General features: G+C 38.6%; 3 protein-coding genes across 3 annotated transcripts; 2 read left to right on the plus strand and 1 right to left on the minus strand.

The window, feature by feature from the left end:
* Window positions 1–3,821: 3,821 nt before the first annotated feature.
* Window positions 3,822–10,900, minus strand: LOC134663799 (uncharacterized). The gene is made up of 4 exons (XM_063520304.1): window positions 10,016–10,900; window positions 8,579–8,779; window positions 7,490–7,720; window positions 3,822–5,633 (listed from the first exon to the last, which is right to left on the minus strand). Exons 1-4 carry the CDS (start codon window positions 10,649–10,651, stop codon window positions 5,151–5,153), a joined length of 1,551 nt encoding a protein of 516 aa, XP_063376374.1. The 5' UTR covers window positions 10,652–10,900; the 3' UTR covers window positions 3,822–5,150.
* A 556-nt stretch (window positions 10,901–11,456) lies between these two features.
* On the plus strand, window positions 11,457–13,137 carry LOC134663758 (probable 26S proteasome non-ATPase regulatory subunit 3). Its single transcript, XM_063520239.1, has one exon. It carries the CDS (start codon window positions 11,567–11,569, stop codon window positions 13,049–13,051), a length of 1,485 nt encoding a protein of 494 aa, XP_063376309.1. The 5' UTR covers window positions 11,457–11,566; the 3' UTR covers window positions 13,052–13,137.
* Window positions 13,138–13,638: 501 nt separating this feature from the next.
* On the plus strand, window positions 13,639–19,226 carry LOC134664145 (dynein axonemal assembly factor 6). The gene is made up of 3 exons (XM_063520733.1): window positions 13,639–13,773; window positions 14,028–14,233; window positions 18,929–19,226. The coding sequence occupies exons 1-3, from the start codon at window positions 13,680–13,682 to the stop codon at window positions 19,184–19,186; spliced, it is 558 nt and encodes a 185-aa protein (XP_063376803.1). The 5' UTR covers window positions 13,639–13,679; the 3' UTR covers window positions 19,187–19,226.
* Window positions 19,227–20,379: the final 1,153 nt, after the last annotated feature.

The raw sequence follows: 20,379 nt of genomic DNA on the forward strand, positions 1-20,379 counted from the left end.
ATTATTTTATCACATTTATAACATTCTGTACAAAGTAAAAAAATATTTTCATACTTCTACTAGTACAAAATAAAACTGCATAGCAACCAACAACTTTAGATTTGCAGTAGGTAGGTAGTGAAGCGCTTACATGAATCGAGTTTCTAGATTGACAGAAATGATTGCCATAAGCATTTGAAAAATTATACTACAGCTGGCGAAAAGTTGGTGATTAGAGGAAGCGCGAAAACAAGGGCACTCATCGACTTTGAGCATATATGTCCACTTAAAAATTTTAGTTATTGGGCCATTGTACAGTCAGCAGCAAAAGTTGCTAAGCGGGCGAGGTGTTCAAAATTACCTTGACACGCCCCTATTCTCTTAATAATAAAGTCGCATCAAGATCATTTTGAACACCTAGCCCGCTTAGGAACTTCTGCTGCTGACTGTATGTTTACGGTATCCCGTAATTGTATGTAGCGAACATTAATCGACATGCACAAGCGCCGTCATAGACATTTAAGGAGTAAAAGCATTTCGAACACTTGACAGTTCGCCAGTGAATTTCCTTTATGTCCAGAGTTATCTCTAAAAAATCGAAAGTCACTGATTTCAATCGTATTGAGATGATATGCAGTTTGTATGTATTCACGCGGAACTGCGCTAGTATTAGGCATAGTACAAAATAGAATACCTACTATTATTAAGTTATTTTTCTTATGTTTACTCTAAATTCCAACTTTTTTTTAAATATCATGATAAAATTAATATAAATAAGACAATAGTTACTTTATGTGGACATACAACCTTTATAAGGGATGCTATCAAAATAATATGTACCTAGTTTTTATAGTAATTGTCCCATGCTTCACTTACAAGTACATACTCCTATGGCATCGATGGATAAGCTCGTGGCAACAAATGAATATTCTGTAAACCTGCTATGATGACTCGCATTCTCATAATTTAGTTATAAAAACGAGATAAACCGTACATGATACCAAATATTAACGAGACGATTCATTAATATCCACTATAGGTCTATAGGATACACTAGGTGATATGTAGACTTATAAAATATGATACTGCATTGAATATTTTTCATAAAATTCATTGCCTTTATAAGCAAACCTTTGAATACTCAAAGAAAATTCATTTCTCGCCGTGAGCAAAACTTTGGACTGGAAAGGATGTTATTCGAAGATTACTTGTACTTGGGTAAGTCACTAACGGCTCGGCCACAGCCAGCACCGGTCCTCCCCCCCAACTGTGACACGCATCCGAAACGTTCCAAAAACGCTGGTTATTATAATTTACGCCGTTAAATACAACCCTTCTAATTTGAACTATTGATAAAAACGGGAATTTTTAAAATGCAAAATTGCGATTTTTGTGACAGTGATCGTACAGAAACACTCAAATATTATTCCTATAGGGACACTCATATTACAAGGTAATTTACAAATATACTCAATCTCTAAATATTAACTAATTATATAAACTGAATTATTTACAAAATACGTTCACGTCAAAGTTAGCGTGCACTCTCTTAAATATTTGTAACTATTTACAATGACTATTAGGTATACACATTAATTTTAAAAGAGCATTGCAATGATGAGCTTGATCAAAATAATCCCTTGTTCAATAGACTCAAAATGGTTTAATCAAAGTTGTATAGAAAATGGGTACTTCATATTCGTTCTATGAAACGGTAAATTCCTTAAGCAACAGAGTTAAACTCGTACTACAAGCGTTCTATAGAACTACCAAAAATGTACCCGTGTAAGCGATGACGATTTTAACGAACAGTTTTAACTGAAAGTTTTAAACACCAAGTTATAACTCATAAATGTTTACTCTCGTTTCAAACCAATTGAGGGTAGCACACATATCATCATCATATTTATTCATCAACAATACAAGATTGTGTTTGAAATGCACTTTTGAAACACATACTATCAGTTTTTTCTAGGGTGACACGTTATAGTAGTAACAATTTACCTATTGTTAAAAAATTCAGTTAAAACTGATCGTGGGTGGCGCGTAATATAGCAAAAGTTCACAATGGTGAAGTGCGTCACTACACTCTTGAATATTTCAACGATGAGTGCTATATTTTCATTTAATTACATCACAATACAACATTTCTTAGTAATTAACAACAGTTTGGAAACCAACTTTTGTACGAGTCTATTCTTTTATCAAAATAGACAAATTCATAATATCGAAAGCCGAATCAATCGCTATTATTAAAAATCAGTCTTGGGTCAAAGAAAACCATTCAGTACATGTTTCGTCCTCAAAATTTACCATTGAATATACCATTTAGGTCCGCTTTATTTTTCTATTCTTTGATTTTAACATTTTGTATCAAAACACTCACGACAATATGAATGTCACAAGACAATTGACATAAAATTAACAAAAAAAACTACTCTATCAAAATGTCAGCCGTTCGCGCTTTGTATACCGTCATGTCACTAACAAAATTTTCATGATTTCTATTTTTTGCTTTTTTTTATTTATTTATTGGTTTTCCAACATATAGTAGGTATTTAATTCTATGGAAATTGATGTACAACGTATATTTACACGCGTTTTTAATTCACTGCAAATCTGGTCCTATATCTATAATCGCAACAAGTCGTAGGAAGGTACTCGGATACATAACGAGGACCTTAGACAAATCTAATTCTATAAATACAACTTTTTACTTTAATGGACTGGATTATACTGAGACAAGCAGAAAATTAAAAACGAACGTTACTTTTTAAGTAACAGGAAAGTTAAGTTCTATTCACTTTTATTGCATAGGTACCCCAAAAAGGCTATTTTTTGTTATCCTTCGTTTTTTTTTTACATTAGAAAGAACTTGAGAAAAGAAGGTATGACAATTATTGTTGGTAGTTGGGCACTAATGAAACAATTTCGAAAAGTACGGTTATTACCTACTTGTTATTTTCTTCAACATTCTACCGCATATTGTGCCCGTTGTAGAACCTTAGCTGTGGAGTCCTTTCTAATTATTGATTTGGATTTATGTGTTTTGTACGATTTTATACCAGAAATTGTATTAAAGGCAGCAGCAAATATTTAGATAACAACACAACACATTTTTATATCAATAATAATAATATCTTAGAACACTACCTAATAGTTAAAGAAAAATATATATTTCGAAATGTTGGTTTGTTTTACAAATATACGAAAGCAAATTTACAAATTTCGTAACTTAATAAAAATGCTAATTCCTAAAAACTTTGATGAATAATAATTAATGGTTACTCCTGATTTCTGAATGTACATTTGAATGTATGTTGTGTAATATGAAGTAATATTCTAAACCATAATCATAGGCAATGTTGGTTTTTGTCTGTACTAAACACTCATACAGTCTCGAGTAAAAGAATTAAAATGGTCTTGGGGAGTTATAAAAAGAGTAAACAAATCCCATTCCATTAATTACGTCACACGAATTTCTAGGTTTTTTGACCCCTCCCTCCCTCCTTGTCACACTTGGTCACATTTGGCAAACCCCTCCCCCCTAGTGTGACGTCACATTTTTTCTACGAAATCGTCAAATCGAATTAAGTAAGTACCTAAGTATTATTAATATTTTATCAAAATATTTTTGACGATATAAATATTAGTAATTTTATAAACCAAAACTGCTTAGGAAAGAAAATTAAACGAATAAAAACGATTATCGTTTTAAAAACTTGTTATTTAAATGTACAGCGAATAAAATAATTTAAATAAATTTTCGGTTACTGATGAAGTTAAAGTGACGTCACAAAGTTTGTGTCTCCCCCCTCCCCCATGTCACAATATGTCACATTTTCTTAAGCCCCTCCCTCCCCCTAAACGTGTGATGTAATTAATGGATGACCCCAAAGTATATGAAACACATTATGGACATCTTAAAACTGCTTATAAAATGTAGACTTGTACTAATAGTGATGTACATACTGAAACGTCACGACGGTTAGGTAATGATTTCAATGGAACATTTACATAATTCAAAATATGAAATGATTATATTTTCCAGTCTTTTTCAAATTTAGGTTTAGGTAGGTATTGTTAGTGAATTAGCCAACGATCCTCACTGATAGATTGAGATCGTTGGGGATCTGACGGTTGTTTGTTTTCTATTTTAATGTAGATTATAAGCTAAGCTACCGATCAACATAAATGCTCGTTGTGAGATTTTTTTCACTGGGGTATGTGTATGTGTAGAACACAGTCTTTTTTAACAGAATTCATTCAATATGGCACACGCAATACAATGCAAACAAATTTTCTACTTTTACGTAGGCAGTATTTTTTTTTCTTTTATAATCCAATTTCATTGGATTTTTATCAGTTGAAATAAAGTTTATTACGAGACATTAATTTTGCATTGTTTTGGGTTAACATAGCAAAAAAATAGACTGTACAACTAGATAGATGCTGCTGTCATTTTTGTGTCCAAAATATGTAATATACGGAATTTCAAACATAAAAATGATGTCTATTCATAATTGCACTTTCAATTTGGACTGGTTATAATGTGCAAAATTGGTTGTGAAAAACGAGTGCAAAGTATCTCTGCCTCCTAGCTATCTAAAAAAACATTATACTTACATTTTTGTCACTAACCTAAAACTTTTAGTTCACTGAGCAAAGAAAATATGTACATGCAATCAATTAACGAAAATCGTCCCATGGATAAAGATGAAATGAAAAAGGACTATCCGTAATTAGGTGAACGCAAAATTATCAGCATAATCTCAATTATCAATACCCATCTTCACCAATGGGCACAATCACACATTCTTATACATACAGGAATAGCACATCAGTTACAGATCAAAATGCCTATAAATACAGAAATATTATGCAGTCTGTAGTTTGATCTGATAAACTAAAGATTTTTTTCCAAATCGATTCGGTCCGCTCAAGACGGATAAATCAAAAGTGCAATTACTCTTAAACATTATTCATATCTAATGACCGTTCTGAAATCCCCACGCGTAACGACCGGACGTCCATCGACGCGGGAATGTCAGCACGCGAGAACGCACAGCACACCCGGCCGCCGGCCGAACGGCGCGAGAACGGCGGTGGATCGCGAACGTCCTCTACCCTGACACTTTGGTAAGTCACTGCCGGCCGCGGCGGCGGCGGGGCTACTTGTCGGCGGGCTCCGGCGGCGCGCCGAAGTCGAGCTGGTAGCCGCCCGCGCGCGTGATCTCCTCCATGCTGGGCTCCTTGCACTCGTGGCCCGCGTGGCCGGCCGCGCCGCAGTTCCAGCAGGACAGCTTGGGCGGCGCGTACAGCACGGGCACGAAGGCGCCGTAGGGCTGCGGCGCGGGGTAGGGCGGCGGCTCGCCGTTGGCGAAGGGCGGCGGCGGCGGGCGGTAGGCGGGCGGCGGCGGCGGGTAGCCGTACTGGCGCGGGTACAGGTAGGGCACGGGCGGCGGAGCACGACGCGGCGCCGGCGCCGGCGTGCCGGGCGGGCTGGACGCGGCGCTGGAGCCCGAGTCCGACGACGAGCGCGCCGGCAGGTACGCGCCCGCCCGTCTCCGCACGCCGTTCAGCTTCTCCAGCGACCGGTACTGTTGCTGCATTGCGCTTATTTCGCGTAACCTGTCGTCCATTGTGTGTCGTACCTGAGAATGAGATGAGTTTGTGTAGCTTTACGTTGGCTTTTAAAGCGCACAAAAGTTCACGAACATAAAAAAGGGCTAACCGTTATATGGAGCTTTGAAAGTCATGCTCCGCTTTTGTGGTTTAGTAAATAATAATGTTTTATACTTAGGTACATTTTATTTTGTTTTTTAAATTAAAACTCAATAACAGAAAACGCAATCACAGCAATATGCTACCAAGATAGCATATGATGCCCCCCAGGGTGCGCCAAAGTTCATATAAAATTGCAAATTCGATTATTGAAACTCCGAAAATGTATCTCATATAATTTTACATCCTAATGATCATTGTACATTTTCATTTTAAACAATACTCATTGGAACTTCGAATTTATTATATTCATAATGTCATTCTACATAAATATCTCTATTACTAAAATTTATGCATATATTATTACTCGACATGTCGATTTTGACATATTTGATTTTATTTATAACAGAATGCACCTGTAGGTCAAGTCAGGTTAAAATCCTGCCAGAAATGCTGCCAGAAAGGTGGGTTAGGTTAGGTTAGAACTGCGACCCTCACAGAACTGAAATGCTGCCAGAAGGGTGGGTTAGGTTAGGTTAGAACTGTAACCCTCACAGAACCGAAATGCTGCCAGACAGGTGGGTTAGGTTAGGTTAGAACTGCGACCCTCACAGAACCGAAATGCTGCCAGAAAGGTGGGTTAGGTTAGGTTAGAACTGTGACCCCCACAGAACCGAAATGCTGCCAGACAGGTGGGTTAGGTTAGAACTGCGACCCTCACAGAACCGAAATGCTGCCAGAATGGTGGGTTAGGTTAGGTTAGAAGTGCGACCCCCACCGAACCGAAATGCTGCCAGAAAGGTGGGTTAGGTTAGGTTAGAACTGCGACCCTCACAGAACCGAAATGCTGCCAGAATGGTGGGTTAGGTTAGGTTAGAACTGCGACCCTCACAGAACCGAAATGCTGCCGGAAAGGTGGGTTAGGTTAGGTTAGAACTGCGACCCTCACAGAACCGAAATGCTGTCAGAATGGTGGGTTAGGTTAGGTAAGAACCTCACAGAACCGAAATCCTGTGACCCTCACAGTGAGCGAGCGTAGCGAGAGCAAATGCTCGCCTTAGTCTTCGAGAAATTCTTACAAATAACATTATGGGCACAGATACATTCTCAGTGACAATATTATGAGTAAAAAAAAACGGATTATGTATCGTTATGAATAATGTAGGTAGTAGCACAAAAAACTATTAAAAAAATATATGAGTAACAAGTTTCGGAGAAACGATGATTATGACTACAAAGCGGTATTATTAGAAATATTCGAATAATGAATTGTATATGAGCCAATATGGACCCGATGCCCCAACATATGAATGACGGTCTTGTAAGAACGTGTGAACATGTAAAGTCGTTTATCTTACTATCTCACTCTATCCTATAGCTTAAAATGGTAACTGATCGGGTCGTGTAGATGCGGAACGCAGATATAATATTTGGCTGTTTACGTTTTTCTTAATGGATACATATTTTTAAAAAGTAAGATCAATACAGGGATATAACCGCGAAAATCGAAGTTGGCAAATTGCATCTTCCTCTGTCAGTCGAATTACGGTTTCATTGCAGTAAAAGAGAAAGATATTTGCGAATTTCGGTTTTCGCGGTAGCCCCCCAGTAATAAGTTATTACTGTATTGTTTTTTACATCCCGTCTGGTAAAACATGACACTACCGGTTTGAATTTTTTAAAATTAGATTTTGACCATAAGGAAGAACTTCCCGTAATAGTTTTGCTACAATAAGGTGAACATTTCCGAGCAGATTGGAGAAAAAGATCGTCATATTCTAATTACCTCATTAACGGCGAGATTGTCAAAGTTAGCGGTGAGATGCGGGAGCTGCTGGTCGGGCGGCGGCGGCGGCATGGCGGCGGCCAGCGCGGGCGGCGAGCGCTCGCGGCTCGGGCGGCGCCGCCGCGGCGAGCCGGCGCGCGAGGCCCCGCCCGACGACACCAGCGGCGACGTCGGCGGGCCCGCGCCGCCCGTCCCGCCCGTCCCGCCCGCGTTCACCGGGTAGTTTATAACCTGACAATAAAAGAATCGATTTATAAAAAACTAATGAAAAAAATTAAATTTACAAATTTTGATACCTATTTTTCAATTTAATTATTTATGTTAAGTAATGGGAAGATAAGCGGGCCCGAAATGGAGTAGAGTGGCCCACGACAGACCCCCAATGGAAAGAGCTGGAGGAGGCCTTTGCCAAGCGGCATATTGAGCTAAGAGACATACTCTAACTCAGATTAAAAGGGCTTAAGAGCCAACAGGAGTGGACATTTCTCCATATAAACGTACTCGACTGTTTCCTATGTGGGTTTTGATGCTAGAGCAATGATCTTTTCAACACAGATTTTAATTGTCAATATCTGTGTCGGACCGTTTTGCTTTTTTTGATATTTTTGTTTTGAAGGCGCTAGAGCCCTTCAAAAATGGCCAAAATGGCCCCATTGAATATGCCGCAATGAGAGGCGTTGTATTCAAAACTGATATCAATTAGCCAAAAAAGCAAAACCGTCCGACATAGATAATTTTATAATCATTTAGATTTCCAAATTTGGATACAATTGGTTAAGTTTTGGAGGAGGAAACAGTCGAGTATGAAACCTCGATTTTTGAGATTTTTACCTTGTCCTTATCGCACCAGTTTTAGGAGCCGCTTCTGTTAGCGAGACGAGTATATTTACCTAAAATGTTTAAAACTCAGCTCCTGTTTCGTCTTAGTAGATAGAATGGAATGATAAAAAAAATGTTATGAAATGTTCCAAATTAAAAAGAGCCAGGAATCATATGATAATACGTAGATGGAGCAGTTACTAGCAACAATGAAGCATTTTGTCTGGAAAAAAAAACACAGGTAAATCAGTTGCTTATAAGTATACTAACCTCAATAGGTTGAGTTAGTGGCGACACAATGATGTTGGCAGGCCATGGATGTTGTCCCATGTACTCTGCCATGTTGTACTGTGGTAATGGCAAGCCTGGCGGCGGGTGTGTGACCTCCCCTAGCATTGGGACTGGGCCACCAGCCCCACTTAGGACTGGTGGTGAACTGAGTTCCGGAGGCACACCTTCCGAGCTTTGAGGCTGAAAATTACAAGGAATATTATTTGCATTACTTGCTAAGTGGCAATGTTTTGCATGATAAAAACTATTAGGTACAGACGCTATCAGATATATCGGAGCGGCCAAGGTGCTCACAAATAACTGAGCATGCCTTTATTGTCAAGGTGTTAGAGTGCTTGGTCCGATATTGTGAATACTCTGATATATATCCGATTGCGACTGAATTCTTCAATTCTACATTAGAAGTGCACTAAATTTCTTCTTCTAGAATTACATTTATCAATTTGATACTATGAAGCATCATTTAATGCTGAAAATGTCAAAACAATTCTGCACACACTACAATTATACAATTATACAAGAATAAACTAGACAAGCACAATGCAAACTCTACTCAACACTGAAAACTCGATTGATGGCTCTAGATACAGGCATTATCAGTTATTTCAACTGCCTGCCTGCTTCACAAATAATAATAATAATTACGACGGCAGTTTCAGGGGCCCATCTAGTGCGCGGCAAGTCACCACCTGCCTCGATTACTTGTGTAAACATTGTTATGGTACCCAGTCTCATAGTCCACCCAAACTTCAATCCATAGACGGTATACTGTTCTCTTTTTCTACAATATTCCCAATGCCAGCTGAGACGGGTTCATGGGTGTCTATTGTTGCACCTGTGAACGGGATCCAGCAGGCTTTCTACATGACATAAAAGCTCTCCAAGGGGCCTCTACGTGGTGGATCTATGTCCCCACGCAAGCCTATCAAAAAACCGGGATTATAGGCCTGTGATATCCAAGGAGATACAAATAATAATAATTATGTACATACAATTGGAAGTAAATAAACATATTCAAAGTATTGAATTTCAATATTTCTTATTACTTAACAACTATTTTATGAATAAAACCAGCTTAATGCATGATTAGACCACAATCCACTCTAAATCAAGCCATAACAAAGAAACCTTGTAAGAATCTTATAGTAATTGTACTAGTAAGGAAACTATAATCAAAATAAGGTAAACAAGACTGATTCCATAATAGATATTAAAACCTGTTCAATGCAATATTATGTGTCTGTATCCAAATGTATTTTTTTGTGTACCTATTTCTAATTATTAATACACTTTCCCCACAAAGGAAACAACTTTTTGTTTAGTCCCTTAACCCTTTACTTGGGAATCATAGAAGCATGTTTTGTTATAAGTGGAAATAAAATCACAGTGCTGATAATTTCATGAAGGAACACTAACCTGTATCCCGGGTGATTTGACATACATGATGTTTGGTGGCGGCCCTAAGCTGGAGAGTGCCGGCGGGGGCACTGACATGTTGGGTGCGACAGTGGGCTGCGCGTGACAACTGCTCACTGGCGCCACGTTCATATGCTCAGCCTGCTCTTGGAACTGACACCGCTGGTCTTCCACTTTCAATTTATCTAATATTTCACCAAAATGTGACTTTTGATCAAATGTGAATGCAGGATGATGAAGCGCCATGGTGTATAGTAGTAATATTTCTTCCAAGAGATCACCGTATAAACCTTTCAACAAACCACTCTTCTCCAAACTGACCATGGCATTGTACAAAGTAGTGGCACATGCGAAGTTGCACGAGCGTAACAGTGACACGTACAAAGCCATTTTCCGTCGTGTTCGAGGATCTGTGTTCGCGCCACCGATGTCTGCAGCCAAGTCTGAAGGATTGTTTGCTCGAAGTTCGGCACCACGCAACTCTTGGAAGTCGCGCTTTCCGAGCTCTTCGAGATATGTGCCAATGAAACGTAGTTCAAATGGCAAGCACATATTTAACAATGTACACATTGCGTCTATGCGTTTATAACTTTCCAATTCTTTAAACCATGATACCACGTCCTCTTTGCAAACCATTTCCAGAACACATTGAAAATTTGTGTAAAGAATCAACCGGTCCCCTGCTGCCGAAGCGCTTCCGTTGTTTAGGATTTTTGTCACTCACGTTTTTTGTGATATTGTGATGGTTATAATCCACCAATTCAATTGTAACATTAGGAGTAATAAGCTTTTATCAGAATTCCCCGAGATTATATTGGTTAAGCAACCACGGGCAATGCTAGTAGAGTAGGTAGAGTAGTTTTGTCTTGTCTATTCTATACTCTATGAAAGATAAGTGTTGTAAATCATTGTTTCTATTTTAAATAAGTGCAATTTTAATGTTACTGTTTAAACCAACATACATGATAGGTTTATATTAGTATAATATGTTTTTTTTTCAGAATCTTATAACAAGGATAAATTTATTTATTTAAATTATTTTATATTGTTAAATCAGTGTATTTGAAACAAAGCGTACCGCACTAGCTGTTTTCATTATGTCTAGCAGTTATCTATTTCACTCGTGCTTGTTTACTACAAGCGTGCAAGAAAGAAGTAGAACTATGTTTCACAAACTCGTACTCATATTGTATGTTTGAGCTATACTTAAACGCATCCAAAGTAACAAACAATGAACAGTTAGAGGCAGTTATTAGTTATTAAAATATATTATTATTAATAAAAATATATATATTATGTAGTTTTAAGCGTATCATATTATATTTTAAATCATTTCATTACGTTTTCAAAATAAGTATTAGGTTTAAGACTATTTCTCGTCAAGATTTTTCAACTAGCACTACATTTAAAAAGATGTGTTGCTAGAGTCGTAATTGGTTACTCGGCAAAATTTTGACGTTTGTGGTATGGTTTCGTTTAGTGGAAACTAAAATTGTCTCGTCAGTCTTGATTTAACATAAATCATACAATCGGTCTTATTAAAGTGCTAAAATGGCCCCTGCTGAAGATGTTGAAATGAAGAATGTGGAGAGTCCCGCAGCGGCAAGTGATGCAGAAACTGGAGAGTTGAAAAAGGACGCCGATGTTCTCACCGTTCAAGATTTACGTGAACATGCCAGACAAATAGATAAAGCAGTTACCTCCAAGGAACCAAGGTTTGCCATGCGAGTCCTTAGATCCCTTCCAAGTACACGGAGGAAATTAAACGGTAACGTTCTACGTGCTATTATTAACCAACTCTATCCCTCAAGTTCGGACAAAGAAGCTTTGTTTGTTTTCGTTGAAGCCCCACAGCCTGGTGCTGTTGAAATTGAAACACCACGATCAAGAAGCGCTCCGAAAACTCCAGTGCCGGAGGTGGATGTTTACATTCACTTGTTAGTTCTGCTGCGTTTGTTAGACACCAACAAACTTGAAGAAGCTACCGAGTGCTCGCAGCAGCTGATGACCAAAATCACAGCTCAGAATAGGAGGACACTGGACTTAATAGCTGCCAAGTGCTACTTTTATCACTCCAGGGTGTTTGAACTCACTAACAAGTTGGATTTGATCAGAGGACTGCTGCATGCGCGCCTGCGTACATCAACTCTTCGTAGCGACTATGAAGGCCAAGCTGTTCTGATCAATTGTTTGCTACGTAATTATTTGCATTATTCTCTGTATGACCAGGCTGACAAATTGGTCAGTAAATCGGTGTACCCAGAGAATGCCAGTAACAATGAGTGGGCCCGATTCTTGTTTTATTTGGGCAGGATTAAAGCAGCGCGCCTTGAATACAGTGATGCTCACAAGCACCTTGTTCAGGCACTAAGGAAGGCTCCGCAAACAGCAGCTGTTGGTTTTCGTCAAACTGTTCAGAAGCTGGCTATAGTGGTAGAATTGTTGCTGGGTGATATCCCTGAGAGAGCTATCTTCCGGCATGCAGCTCTAAGACGTTCCTTGGCCCCATACTTCCAACTTACGCAGGCTGTAAGGCTTGGCAACTTGCAGAGATTTGGAGAAGTACTGGAAAACTTTGGGCCCCAATTCCGTAATGACCATACATTCACCCTGATTCTTCGTCTCAGACAGAATGTCATCAAGACTGCCATCCGTTCAATTGGCTTGTCATATTCAAGAATTTCTCCAAAAGACATTGCGAGGAAATTGGGCTTGGATTCGGCAGAAGATGCCGAGTTCATTGTGGCAAAAGCTATCAGAGACGGAGTTATTGAGGCTACCCTGGATCCTGAAAAGGGATACATGAGCAATAAGGAGAGCTCGGATCTTTACTGCACTAGAGAGCCCCAGTTGGCCTTCCACCAGCGTATATCATTCTGCCTGGACTTACATAACCAGAGTGTCAAGGCTATGAGGTATCCTCCAAAGTCCTACGGGAAGGAATTGGAGAGTGCTGAGGAGAGGCGTGAACGTGAGCAGCAGGACTTAGAGCTGGCCAAAGAAATGGCCGAAGAAGATGATGATGGATTCCCTTGAACATAACATTATAATAAACTCATACAATATTCATATAGCAGTTTCTGATTATGTAACTAACTAATTCAATAAAGGTCTTTAATAAATTGATTTGTTTTATTTACGTTAAGTACTCAGGTGTTGTTAGCATTTGTAATACTTATGTAATTTCTTAGAATCTGCCTACACAAATTGTATCATGCAAATTGCAAAATCTATTATTTTCAATCATGTGATACAAGTCTTTGTAGGTAGTAAAAAAAAAACAGATAAAGGTCATTTTCGGTTTTTATCCAGTTTCAAAGCCAAAATATTAAGCCATTACATGTTCGGCACCTAGTCTCAAAGCTTTAAGAAAAATACCTCGGCTACCTTTCTATCAGTATCACCCCTAAAGTTTGCTCCGTGGTATTAACCATCCTGTATGCTCATTATTGTAATGGTGTCAAAAGTGACATTTTTAGTTGGTACAAGAAAAATAAAAAAAACAAAACGTCTCTTTGGTAACAGTTTCCAAGCAACTTAATTTAGTCAATATTTACAATTTACTAACGATTAAAACGTAGTGATTATATGCTCTTTGCTAACGATATCAGTGTCACACGGTTCTGAGAATAGTTTAACGGTAGATCACAAGAAACGTGCTAAAATGGAGTTGACACCGGGAAATATGGAGAAGTTAGTGGACCTGCTGAGAGTACCGGAACCCGACGTCATACAGGGAGAGGACTTGGTTTCTTCTGGTAAGTAAGTGACTTATTGAAGGAATTTGATGCTGAACTAAAACTTACATATTTAAGCTTAACGGCTTCTAGTTATTATATCTTATTTATTCTACCTAAATACCTACTTATATGATAATACCTATCATGGTCCTGGTCAAGCAGATCTTGTCAGTAGAAAATTTGAATTTGGTGCCTTTCCGACTGACAAGATTTGCTTGACCATCTATACCTAAATATATAAACTTAAGGAATGTATATTTGTAAATACTTAGGTTGCGAAATTACTTCAACACGAGGAAAACTGCCTAATAACGAAAATATAAAAAGTACCCCAAATACCATAGAGGAGTTTGAGGAACAAGAAGCTAAGGAGGCGGAAGAGCTGAGCCACGTGGGCGCAGGCCTGGACGGCCGCAAGGCACCGGAGTATACTATGAATTATCGACAAGCTGTTAGCGCGGAGGACGTGTTTCTTCAGGTAAAGGGCTTATTACATCCATCCTTGCGGCACCGACGTCGCGCCCGAGCAAGGATCGTGTTCATTTCACGAAATATAATACCTACATATCATCATATAGGTATATCTTGTATCTTCTTCCTCCCGTTATCCCGGCATTTTGCCACGGCTCATGGGAGCCTGGGGTCCGCTTGACAACGAATCCCATGATTTGACGTAATAATAAATAAATAAATATTAAATATTATAGGACATTCTTACACAGATTGACTAAGTCCCACAGTAAGCTCAAGAAGGCTTGTGTTGTGGGTACTCGGACAACGATATATATAATATACAAAAACTTAAATACATAGAAAACACCCATGACTCAGGAACAAATATCTGTATCATCATACAAATAAATGCCCTTACTGGGATTCGAACCCAGGACCATCGGCTTCGCAGGCAGGGTTACTACCCACTAGGCCAGACCGGTCGTCGAACGTAAGCACTATACAGGGTGATCAATCCAAATGGGTCAGTATGGAGAAGTCAGAAACTATGAGAGATAGCAAAATCTGTTCTTAGGAACCATGGCTTCGATTTTAGATTTAATAATAATGGCATTAAATTTTTTTTTTAAATCTATCATACATAACCGGGATTCGAACATGGTCAATATTCTTGTTGTTTGTTTGTATGGCAACTTTTAAACGATGCGTGATAGGTGGAAGGTGCTCGACCAAATATCATAGAGGGCCCCGAGACAAAACAAAGTACATAAAAAAAAATCAAAATGGCCGACTTTTTTTTTTATTTTTTTCAAGTTGGTTGGTTTTTCAAGTCGGGCTGAGATTCGCCGATGCGGCGAGCCTGGGGGCCCAAGATTACAATGACAAAAAAATATTTTTGGAAAAATTCAAAATGGCGGACACGGGCAAAGTAAAATTTTCAAGTAGGTTAAGCGAGCCCGAAGGGCGAGCTTCATGCCGGGAGGCCGAAGGCCGACCCCGGTGGAAGGCCGAATGCCCTGAGCCTCCACCCCTACTCTCAAAACGCGAGGCCGAAGGCCGAACTGCGTGAATTCGGTGCTTCCAAGCGTTCTACCAAGTCAACTGTATTGATGACCGAAGCCGGCAGGCCGAATCCCCCACGGCGAAGCGTCGAAGCTTGCGAATGCCGAAGGCCGAGCTCTGCGTAGGGCCGAAGGCCCGAAGCGTCACACGAGAGGGGGAAGTTGGAGCTTAAACACGACCCAACACTTTTCCTATTGGGAGTCGCTTTTTGGGCGTCGGGGTGGAGGCTTCGGGTCTTCGGCCCTCCACCGGGGTCGGCCTTCGGCCTCCCGGCCTAAAGCTCGCCCTTCAGGCTCGCTTAACCTACTTGGAAATTTGTCTTTGCCCGTGTCCGCCGCCATTTTCGATTTTTCCAAAAATATTTTTTTGACGTTGTAATCTTGGGCCTTCAGGCTCGCCGCATGCCAATTCTCAGCGCGCTCGGACCAACTTGAAAAAATTAAAAAAAAGTCGGCCATTTTGATTTTTTTTATGTACTTTGTTTTGTCTCGGGGCCCTCTATGATATTTGGTCGAGCACCCCCCACCTATCACGCATCGTTTAAAAGTTTCCATACAAACAAACAACAAGAATATTGACCATGTTCGAATCCCGGTTATGTACATACATCGTTATCGCGGGAGCAAATACGATTTGACAATACTGAAAGATTATAAAAAACAGTCAAAAACAGAAATGACATTCGTATAGAGAAACGTTTATACCTACGACCTTAAAATGTATAATTATTTTATTGAATATCAATGCTATCTTACCTCCATACTTGACTTGATTGGTACTTAAAAAGATTACCTATTAGGTACGCAACCTTATCAGTCAATTTAGACATTTGTCAATCTTGACTGATCTTTATTTGTAACAACATAATCAAATAGAAGTTGCCTTTAAAATGCCTCGAAGGAAAATAACATGTGATGAATTTGTGGGGTTGTTTATACAGGATTATCCTGAGCTAGAGGCTCGCGATACAAATCTATTTTGCTCGAAGTGCAATATTAGTTTTTGTAAAACTAAATCTTCCGTGAAACGTCATTTTAACTTTGAAAGACACACTTCTCTCAAAAAAGATTTTAGGTTGGAACTGACAAAATTTCTAGTAAGCTGTAACATACCGTGGTCTCAAATAGAGAACCCTGTATTTAAAAATTTCATTGAAGATTGTCTATCTGGAAAATTTGAAAAAACTGTTCAGGTCCCTTCAGAATGTTTGCTGAGGCAGACTTGCGTGAATGAATTATACGACAAAGAGATGGATATAATTAGAGACGAATTAAAAGACGCGTATATATATGTAAGTGTTGATGAAACCACAGATGCTATAGGTCGTCAAATCGCTAACGTTATAGTAGGTGCTATGCTTGAAGATGATGTTGGAACTCCACACGTGCTGTCAAGCAAATGTTTAAATGAAACGAACAATATCAGTATAACTAATACTGTAAAAAATGCCCTGGATGATTTGTGGGGCCCTGGTCACAATAAGCATGACAAGGTGTTGTTGTTATTGACTGATGGTGTGGGGTATATGTTGAAAGCTGGCAGAAATTTGAAAACACTTTTTCCGAACATTGTCCATGTTACATGTTTAGCCCATGCTCTTAACAGAGTTGCCGATCAAGTTCGTGTTCTTTTTCCAGAAGTTAACCTATTAATTTCAAATGTAAAGAAAGTATTTCGCAAATCTCCGAAAAGAGTAAAAGCATTAAGAGAAATGTTTAATGGAATTCCTTTGCCTCCAAACCCAACAATTATTCGCTGGGGAACATGGATCGAGGCTACCACTTACTACAACAAGTATTTTGATGAAATAAAAAGCGTTATAGACACATTTCGTAATTCAGACGCACAGTGCATCGTCAAAGCAAAAAAATCTTTACTCAGTGCAAAAGTTCGAAAAGATGTAAATTTCATAGCAAAGTATCTGCAAGTAATACCAGATGCTATAAATAAACTGCAGTGCCAAAATCTATCTCTTAGTGAAAGTTTGACCATAGTACAAAATACATACAAACATATATCCAAATTAATTTTGAATAAAGATGGAAAACAGATTTTAAAAAAGTTCAAAGTGGTTTTGCAGAAAAATGCCGGATATGAAGTTATGAAAAAAATGTGTGAACTGATATCGGAGAAGGAGATAGTACTAGATTCAACGATATATCGTTCTACATTTGATTACTTCCGTCGTTTTAAAAACGCACCCATTACAACAGTAGCAGTCGAAAGATCATTTAGCCAATTAAAATGGATATTTACTGCACGACGCCGCAGATTAAGAGTAGAAAACATAGAGAAAATTTATGTCGTATATTACGAAAATCACTTAAGATCAACAAAAATTAAATAATGTTGTACAAAATAAATCATGAATATTTATTTGATATGTCGATTCCGGGTCATTATTTACTAACAGAGTGTAAAGCAAGATTTATGAACATTATGCAACAAAAACTTCGTGCTATGTATGATGAACTTCTTGGAGGCTTATAATGTGTAGGCAGAAAGGTCTGTTTTTACTAAACGGGCAGTCTGTTTTACCACTTCTTTAATAAATTTATATTTGCTCCCGCGATAACGATGTATGGTTATGTATGATAGATTTAAAAAAAAAATTGAATGCCATTATTATTAAATCTAAAATCGGAGCCATGGTTCCTAAGAACAAATTTCGCTATCTCTTATAGTTTCTGACTTCTCCATACTGACCCATTTAGATTGATCACCCTGTATAGTTTTTGCGAAAGCGTCTGCCATCTGACCTTCCAAGTTCCAAGTTTCCAACAGTTCCAACCCAGAGGTAAAACTCGGCCTTATTGGGATTAGTCCGGTTGCCTCACGATAAGTACATCTTGTATATCGTAATGAAATTCGTTAGCAACAAATCATCGTACGCAGTTATTGCCCATAGATGCCCCCACGGCGCGTAGGTGCCTACTTGTCTCTATGCCCTGTATAACAATAGACAATACAATAATCCTCTCCAATGAAGGTGCCTCTAATAAAAGTGATGATGACTGACAGGAATCATTACACTGTGAATTGATTATACAAGTGGCAAAGTTCGTATACTAGCGTTGACGGGGCATGTTACTTTAGACGGATACAAATGAATGTCATGTGATGAAAATATGGGAGCAATGAACTTTCTCGAACCACTTGTTAAATTTTATTACCTAAGGAAATGCTCGATTTATCACACAGGTAAATATTTCCTTTGGCACACAAATTGAAATGTGTCTAACAAACTCATTAACTCTGTATAAAACTCATTAACGGGTGTATTCGGGTAATAACGAAAATCACCCAAATATCCATCGTTTGTCTATTTTCCAAACTATCCGACAATCTGAAGTACCTTACCTTACCTATGACTAATAATTTTGATAGAGATGAATATATTTTTCCATGATTTTTCCTCAGTTACCCGTTAAAGTATTCGAAGCGTCGTGATGTCCCTTGGCCCTTGGACCTTTTAAATTCATTTTACTCGATATAATCCGTCTAAATAGTTTTAATATATATTTATAGTAAAACTGATTATAGTTGTTACCAACTGATAACAGCTCAAACCAGAACAACAAATAAAAAGTTTCACCTATGTCATAAATAAGGCATAATTAAATTTATAGAAATCGTCAAACAGCTCAAACTTTTCCAGATCGGTCCAAAAACGCCAGGCTCTGCTAGTTGCGAGAACCTCATAGTCCGGATTAAAATGCCTGGCGACAAAAAGGAGAACATAGATTTGGCGGTAGACACCAGCAGCGTGACTGTTAACTCCTCGCAGTACTGTCTTAAGCTGCCGCTACCACACGACATCGATCCAGACCGGTCCAAAGCCTCCTGGGATTCCACTGAGGAAACTTTGGTTTTGACGTTGATGCTGGAAAGGGAGTTTGATTTTGTTAATTTCTAAGTAATATACGTTTTAAATATACTGAATTTGTACAATACAACTTTACGCTTTTTCTACCATTAACAACTCGTTGATTTATGATATATTAATGCTCAGGATTTATTTCAAATAGCGTGAAATAATATAAGTAAGTAATATTCTATATTTAATTCGTTGACGGTAAAATTTGATTTGGCGGAACGTGATCATGCGAAAAATTGCTTTATGAAAGGTGCCTAATGTAGGTAGGTACTTCAACAAAAATATTTACCTAATACCTAATACAGTGGTTCTTAACCTGGGGGTAATTACCCCCGTGGGGGTAAAACTGGTATTTTACGGGGGTAATAAACTAACCTAATATAATAATACAACAAACGTACACGTTTTATTTTTTATTACCATTGGGAGGAAGGGTAAAATCAGGTTCCCTAGTTAGTCATAGGGGTGACCGGACTGAAAAGGTTAAGAACCACTGACCTAATACGTCTTGTAAGTAGGTACCTAATACGTCTTGATCTTGAAATTAAATGGGTAAATGAGACTACTTATCTACCTACCTAACGTAATTACTGTGTCAATAAACTAGATTTAAATTACATTGATGTGTACCTAGGTAATAAGTTAACAATATCAAATAGGTACCTATATATATGTATATTTTCTCACGCCATTGGTTCAATTACACGCGGCGGCGGCGCTAGATTCTAATCACGCCTCATCAAGAAATTTACGCCTTGACACCTAACAAAGCAGTGATTATTTTCAATAACCGACACATTCTAATTGTGTTTAAGGACGAATTGAATACATACATAGGTATTCTGGCGCCAAAACGCAATAGGCAATTTTACATGTTTTTTTCATATTTGACCGAGCGTTAGCGAACTAAAATGCTTCAATATGTCTGGATTACCTGGGTGTTTTCCTCGGCAGGTCACATTTCTTAACCAATTCTCATGAAATTTTGTCAGCAGAACCTAAAATAACGTTTTTAGTGAATATGCTGCCTTATGTTTGTTATGTCCAAAGAATAAAGTCCTTTTTAGGGCTCCGTAGTGAACTAGGAATCCTTGGCCGCGGAGTGGTCGCAAGCGCCGCCGGTCGCGGCCTTATTAGTTTCGTCAAATCCGTCTACGATGTTGCTCCGTGCTCGTTAGTGCTAGGAAGCTAAAATGTAAAAATGCCGACAAAGTAGTAAAATAACTCACAGA

Source organism: Cydia fagiglandana, chromosome 4 (assembly GCF_963556715.1).
Source record: "Cydia fagiglandana chromosome 4, ilCydFagi1.1, whole genome shotgun sequence".
Lineage (NCBI taxonomy): Eukaryota > Metazoa > Arthropoda > Insecta > Lepidoptera > Tortricidae > Cydia > Cydia fagiglandana.